The sequence below is a fragment of the Nicotiana attenuata genome, chromosome 7 (genome assembly GCF_001879085.1).
Source record: "Nicotiana attenuata strain UT chromosome 7, NIATTr2, whole genome shotgun sequence".
Taxonomy (NCBI): domain Eukaryota; kingdom Viridiplantae; phylum Streptophyta; class Magnoliopsida; order Solanales; family Solanaceae; genus Nicotiana; species Nicotiana attenuata.
In genome coordinates, this window is record NC_031995.1 from 86,633,958 (window position 1) to 86,641,629 (window position 7,672).

Genomic DNA, 7,672 nt, shown 5'->3' on the forward strand with positions numbered 1-7,672 from the left:
TATCAATCACTTACATATCCAAGGCAGCACAGGTGCAGAAGCGAATACAAGAGTTGACGATATTGTATCTGCGTATGATACCCCACGTTACACTTTACCAGTGTTTCTACATGAATTCTGTCCTTCTTCCACCTTTTCTCCCCGAGTACAGCTTAAATGCATTGTTACGCCGAAGAGGTAACTCTTATTCTAAATGCAATATTTGCAACATTACTAAGAACATATGCAACATAAAACATATGAAATACACTGGTCCTTGGGTATACTAAGTTGTGGCTAATTGATAACAAAATGTCCTTGTGCCTAAAAAGTTATGGCTAATAGATTAATAATAGAAATCTTAAAGATTTTATGACATAATCGCTAGAATTAAGCATGATGATGACAAGAAAGCAGAACGGAAACCAACCTAGGTCAGGCTGCCTCAATAGAAACTTTACACAACACAACTACTTCACTAAGCAAATCTTGATAACTGATGCAGCGCCAATCCGATGAAGAGCCACAACGGAATCACCAGGCATGCAAAGCCCTTTCTCTGTGGCTGATTTCAAGGAAGCTTGCAAGATAACCTCAGTTGATTCAGCATCAGTCGCCTTTGCAGACCCTTCAGCTAGAAGTGGAATCAAGCCTCTATATATCAAGCTATGCCGAGCTGGAGTCTCATCAGTGATGGACCAATCAAAAGAATCAGTTGTCAAAACAGGCACAACAACGGACACAATTGGAACAGCAGGCCTATATTTGGCAACCAGCTTAGCAGTGGTCCCGCCACGTGTCAAGACAACAATGAGTTTTGCTTTAGCCTTGTTAGCAGCACGGACAGCGGAAGATGCAAGACTCTCAAGTGGGCTCATGGGTAGTGGGGTTGACCTTATCATCTCCTTGAAGATAGCTCCATAATCGAGTGAGGACTCCGCCTCAATACAGATTCGTGCCATGATTTTCACTGCCAGCTCTGGATAAGCCCCAGCTGCACTCTCCCCACTAAGCATAACACAATCAGTACCATCCAGGACCGCATTAGCCACATCAGTCGCCTCGGCTCGAGTAGGCCGTGGAGACTTGATCATTGATTCAAGCATCTGAGTGGCAGTCACTACAGGCTTGCCAACAAGATTACATTTGTATATCATCATTTTCTGGGCCAAGAAAATCTTCTCAACTGGGATTTCCATTCCAAGATCACCTCGAGCAACCATGAAGGAGTCTGTCTCGCGAAGGATTTCATCAAAGTTGACAACTCCCTCTTGATTCTCAACCTTCAACCCAATTCCACAAACAAAAGTATCATTAGATGATATAACCAGTTTAGCACTATCTAACTCATATGATTCATTCGACAGGCATTTGCCAACTGTTATTGAACCAACCACCATACCAAGACATTCTAAGCCGCACTCCCAGCAAGCACGCAAGCGCACACAAGAAACAAGGAACAAATTCAAACACACTTTCCAGCAGAAGAAATTAGGAGAATGGTCAAACGAAAAGATTCTTTTTGAGGAATACAAAGATAAATTACTATTACGTTTAAGAACTCAACCAAACTGCAAAGAGAACCTTACATACCTTTGACATTAACTGTATGCGCTTTGCGTGTGGCCCAAGAACCTTTCGAACATTGACAAGATCAGAGCCTTTGCGCACAAACGAAAGAGCAATCATATCAATGTCGTTGGGAACACCCCATCCCAGGATATCTTCCTTATCCTTCTCCGTAAGAGTTGGGAGGTCTACAACTACACCTGGAAGGTTTACATTCTTTCTCTCACCTAAAGTGGCAGTATTCTCGCAGCGACATCTCACTGTTCCAGCAGCTGCATCGCATGACAAAACAGTAAGGGTTATGGTACCATCTGCACACAAGATGGTGCTCCCAGGCTTCAAGTCTACTGCCAATTTCTGGTAGCTCATTGCAATCATCTCTTCGTCTCCTTTTATTGTATAGTCAGTGGTTACAGTGATCTCTTGGCCTTCCCTAAGCAGAATAGGTTTTGCATCCTTCAAAAAACCAGTACGAATTTCTGGTCCCTGCAAAGTACATACACAGTTCACTGTTTAAGCAACAAGTCGAAGCTATACCATAGATACTAGTATATAGTGGAGAAAGAAGTGAAAGTTGCAACACAGATTTGGTGATATAGCATTAATTCTAATCCACTGCATTAACTATCACGAACTAGAAACAATATAGCAGTTTAATTTTACCTTAATATAAATCCGAATTGATATGACAAAAAGTGAAGATAAAATTCATATAATCCAATAATGAAGAATGCTTCTTGGTGAATTTATCATTTAAAATATTCTGTTCAAGTAAGATGCATCTTGCTTGCACAAAAGAAAGAGCAACTATTTTGCCACCACCACAATGACAATTGCTCCTATTATGCCTCAATCCCAAACAAAAGTTGGAGTTAGCCATATGAATCATGAGCAAACATTCTGTTGTGTTCGACCTCAAATCAATAGAAATACTAGTTAGTGTTGTGAAAAGCAAGCGCTTGGTTAATATTGAAGTGTATACCATCTCATCTAAAAGTTTTGAGCCGTAAGAGAGAGCACATTTTTATTTAATTATATCCTTAACACGGCCCCTCATGTGTGAGATTGATTCTCTTTTTATGGGCCAATCATGTGAAAATTTTATTGATGATAGGTAGCCATGAGAATTAAACTCGGGATCTCTACCTGCTCTAGTACCACGTTGAAGTACGTGATCATTTCATTTAAAAGTTTCAGTTGTTAGAGAGACTACATTTTTATTTACCTAATTATATCTTCAATAGTTACTTTAAGTGATAGCGAGGCAATGCACTCGATGTTGCTTATTACACATGAGGCGATTCGACTTTATTGAAAAGGTCACTCAAAATGGAAAAGCACAAATCCTGGAAAACGATGGGCGAGCACGTCTGTGCAATTTCTCCTTATTTTAAAGGAATATTTAATAACGAGGGTAAAAAAACCTTATGAAACATGGATCATGAGAGCGTGTTTCTCAACTACTCCAAAATTCTTCCCTTATTTAAAGAGAAGAAAACGAAAGAAAACAACCTTACAAAACATGGCACGATGTGCAGGGTGGAATTAACAACTACACCAGCAAATAAACTTGCATTCTGTGATGCTGGAACTCCTCCTGAAGCAATTCAACTTCACTGAAGCGGTCGCTCAAAACGAAAAAAGCGCAAAATCAATCATGGAACGCGATGGGCGAGAGCTCCTCCTCCTCCTCCTTCTTATGAATAGATCTATCAATTTTTTATTTTATTTTTGATGACCGAGAAATCTGTCTGGGGCCGATCCTTTGGACCAACCGCAGCCTTCGAAACTCGGTGGATAATGGGTCCGCCTCTCTACCCTTCTCCATTTAAATACCAGGCTTTGCTTTGCATGGTGTGGGGACTTGAACCTGTGACTTAAGACACAAATCCACCACCCTTTGCCACTTGAGCTAGGCCCTGGGGGCTAGATCTATCAATTATTGTGCCTGCTTTTTTTCTTTTAATTTTCTTTTGGCTCAATGTCATTTTTGTTTCTCTTGTTTCCAAACAATACTATCTCTGAAATTATAATACTATTTCGGTATGTTGTCGGTTCTTTTGTTATATATTATTTGATGATCGTGTTGTCCAGATCAGCTTGCGCGCACCTCAACTAATTCTATGAGATACCTGCTACCTCCCACCAGCAACAGGTCCCAGGTAACTCTATCCATGAAAGCTTGCACAGATGAGAAGAAATTAGTATTTATTTTTAAGTAAAGTATCATAGTATCCATGTTGAGGAGGAATAGGATGCTATTCCAACAATGATCTTCTTATTGTCTTAGGACTTATAAAATGTGAACTTTGAAAATTGTCTTTGACTATAGTTGTTTTACCTGAGGATTATGAACAATTTTGCTTTTTATATTGTGATAAGTGCATGTTTAGTATTACTTTTGCATTTATTAAATGTGCATTTTACTTCAAAAAGGCGTGCGCTTCACTTCTCGAGTCTTTCTCAAAGCCCTAGACCATTGTTGCTTTTGCGCTTTTTGCTTTTGAAAACACAGATAGTCCCTCCATCCCATTTTATGCAATGGCATTTGACTATGCACGGAATATAAGAAACTAAAGAAGACTTTTGACATGTAAGCCAAATATATATGCAAGGTACCAAAATTATCCTTTTAAGAGTTCCACATGTCTTTTGATTTTCTCTGTCCTTATAAAAGAATGATTTTTTAAATCAAGTGGTTCTCAGCAAGTCATATATTAAGGGTAAAATGGGCATGCTAAGACTGATTTTCAAAAAGAAAAAGGCGTCATTCTTTTTTAGACAGACTACAAAGGAAAGAGTGTCACATAAAATAGAACAAACAGAGTACTAGTTTACTTACATATAATTTGTTCATTAGAAAAACTAAGGGTTCTCTGAAACTAAAAGTTACTTAAATCTCATATTTATCTCACATTTAAAGTTGTCTTCGTGTGACCTATAGGTCACGGGTTCGAGCCGTGGAAGCAACCACTAATGCTTGCATTAGGATAGGCTGTCCACGTCACACATCCTGGGTGCGCCCCTTCCCTGGACGCCATTTTACTAGTTTCAAAGTCTCTAACCAAACTAAAAGGACACTTGGCGTAAGTGAAACAACAATAATAAATCTTGATCAGATTAGTTGATCTCATCTATATGGATTCTTTGCTTCCACTGTATTATGTCTTTGGCTAAAATTCACATTGGTTCCATGAGATCACGTTTTTTAGACAATTTGTCTCTAAACGGTTTTAGGTTTACCTCATCCCATTTTAGCACACTCAATCGTCATAATGTCGAACTTATGTACACGAGCATGTGAAGATCTATGTGGAGATATACGTAAGCCATGACAAAACCATCTCAAGCGAACTTCTCTCATTTATCCTCTATGTATGCTACTTGATGTGAGTATTTCTAATATTCTCCAACATTGTATCACCGCATCCATCTTAACATCTGCATTTTTGCGACACTCGTGTTGTTCTAAAAAACTGCAAAGTAAAAATAGGAGAAATAGGTACAGACAAAACCTTCTCCTAATTCTAACTTATTCTCATAGTCCCATTATCTAAGAAGATTAGAAACATAACCTATTCTATCTGGTTCTACTGAAGCCATTAGGTATACTAAATAATACTCCATCCATCCTTGATCCTACTTTATCTGTCCTTATTTACTATAGAGGTCAAATTGACAAATTTTGAAAATCAATTTCGCACAACTTCCTCAAAATTAGGAAAACAAGGTACTTGCTAAACTAGAAAAAAAAAAATCTATCAAAGAGCTTTGGTAGCAAATTGTTAAGTGCATTTTGACAATGTGATGTCTCTTTCTTTGACAGGTAAAGAGTAAGTTATCTACACTTCAAATATTTATATGTTGACTTAATGAACCCCATAACCCAGTATTAAGTTCCCACATCGAGAACAAAGAACATATAAGGATATATGTTCGGGTGTCTGAGATAGAGAAACAATTCGATAAATTATAGCAAAAGGTGGTGGACAGCAATAGCACATCTAGAGCAAACGTCGAACGAAAGGTTAATATTGTTTATCCATTCACCAAATCTCCTGGAAGCCCTTGCGCAACAAAGCTATCGATAGTCACAAGGACTACTGCAAGATGAAGGACTTTTCTTCTAGGGTGATTTCCCTATTGACCAGTTTCACTTACTCTCTTCCAATAAATTAATCTTATTTCACCATTCTCCCATTGGTAAAGATACTACAACAGCAAACATCAATTAAGTAATAGAAGCATAAAGAACATGAGAAATTGCAAAAGAAGCTAGGTTGAATGAAAATAATGGATAAACAAAATTACGCTTCACATTCAAACCTTAGTATCAAGCATGACAGCACACAGAATCCGAGTATTGTGCATAGCCATCTTGAGATTGTTCAAGGTCTCCTGATGGTACTCGTGTGTACCATGGGAAAAGTTAAACCTGGCAACATTCATTCCGGCACGAAGAAGCTTCTCTATCATTGGCACTGATCGAGAAGCAGGCCCTAAAGTGCACACAATCTTTGTCTTGGGGATACGGCCATCATGTGGGAGCTCCTCCAAGATTCCATTGATATCTATGTTTGACATCTTATGCTGTCTATTGAAAAGAATGACAAGACACACTCTTTTTAGGAGCACATACAAGTAGCTAGTGTCTTAATGAAGTAGAGTACTAAAAAAGAACATAGCTGAATTGCCTTGAACATGGGTAACAAACAGTCTAACAGAGACTAGAAAAAAATGTCATATAATTAGGAACACATACATGTAAAGTAAAAACAACATAATGATTTTTTACTTGGGTGAGAAAATTATCTCACAACCAAATACAATAGCAGTGTTACAGAGAAATTAGGAAAATCTTCGCCACAGTTGGTTGAAAATATCCAAAGCATGTCAATTAACAGGAAAATAGATGACAAGTGGGATCCAGTAAAACATGCTGAAACAAACAAAAAGGGGGATCCAAGACCATAATGATTGAGAATGTGTTACTCAAGTCAAAAAAAAAAAAAAAAAAAAAAAAAAAAAACAGTCTGAGAAGCAAAGAAATCAAAGCAGAAGAGTAAACCGACAAGTCTGAGAAGCAGAACGGAGGAAAACTGGACTCACCAGTTAGCACAGAAGCTAGAGTTCAGCCCTTCCTTTCTCTATACAAATGATTGTGGTAACAACTAGCAATTACTCCTACTACCTTAATCTTATCCGTACAGAAAGCTCTAAATAGAGGAAGGGAAAACCGGGGATAAAGGATGGACAGCTCTATACCATTTATTTTGAAGTGTTTTTCCTTAAAAGCACTCAAAAGTTATTTTGGCGACAGTTTAATCAAGTTTTTAAAAATGGATTTTTTGTCATAAAATAATAAAAGAAAAAGAAAAATATTGCTCAGAAACGTAGGGAGAGATTTCTCATTGATTTGGAGCCAATTACAATCGAATAGAACCTCATTATTTATAGGGGAAAGTGACTTAGTTACCAAGTAACAACAACAACAACAAACCTAGTTTGATCCCAACAGGTAGGGTCTGGGAAGGGTAGTCTGTACGCACACCTTAACCCTACCTAATGCAGGTAGAGAGGTTGTTTCCAATAAACCCTAGGTTCTTAGTTAGCAAGTAACAAACCCTAAAATTTCTCTGAAATATAGACATTCACCTTAAATAGAATTCTATTTATAACACTCCCCCTTGAATGTCTATTCAATAGATAATGTGCCTCGTTAAAACCTTAACTAAAATAAAACCCAATGGGAGAAGGAAAAAAGTACACATGTTTAGAAATACGCCTTTTGGTTGCCTCGTTAAAAACCTTGCAAGGAAAACCTAGTGAGATAAAACCTTGTAAGGAAAAAAGAGTACAACGCGTATTAACAACCCCTTATGAGAGCATCAATTCACATCCTTGAGCCTTCGCATTCCAATCTTGTGCACTAGCTTCTTGAAGGTTGACGTCGGCAGAGACTTGGTGAATAAATCAACCATATTAACTCCAATGAATATGTTGCACCTTGAAAATTCTCGCTATCACATTATCATGCTTATAATTATAGCAAGATACATATGTGCACAAATTGCACTTAGTATATGGTACTTCAGGACCTACAATTGTATATGATTCAAGCAAT

General features: G+C 37.9%; 1 protein-coding gene across 1 annotated transcript; it reads right to left on the reverse strand.

The window, feature by feature from the left end:
• Window positions 202-6,827, reverse strand: LOC109229418 (pyruvate kinase, cytosolic isozyme). Its single transcript, XM_019394849.1, has 4 exons — window positions 6,658-6,827; window positions 5,875-6,142; window positions 1,573-2,034; window positions 202-1,262 (listed from the first exon to the last, which is right to left on the reverse strand). The coding sequence occupies exons 2-4, from the start codon at window positions 6,130-6,132 to the stop codon at window positions 450-452; spliced, it is 1,533 nt and encodes a 510-aa protein (XP_019250394.1). The 5' UTR covers window positions 6,133-6,142; window positions 6,658-6,827; the 3' UTR covers window positions 202-449.

Bases quoted from the DNA above. Each gene is read 5' to 3' on its own strand.
- LOC109229418 (XM_019394849.1), bottom strand. From the start codon at position 6,132: ATGTCAAACATAGATATCAATGGAATCTTGGAGGAGCTCCCACATGAT. The intron at 2,035-5,874 runs GTTTGAATGTGA...TGTACTTTGCAG, and splicing joins CTGTCATGCTTGATACTAAG to GGACCAGAAATTCGTACTGG. The intron at 1,263-1,572 runs GTATGTAAGGTT...ATTGGGTTGAAG, and splicing joins GCATACAGTTAATGTCAAAG to GTTGAGAATCAAGAGGGAGT.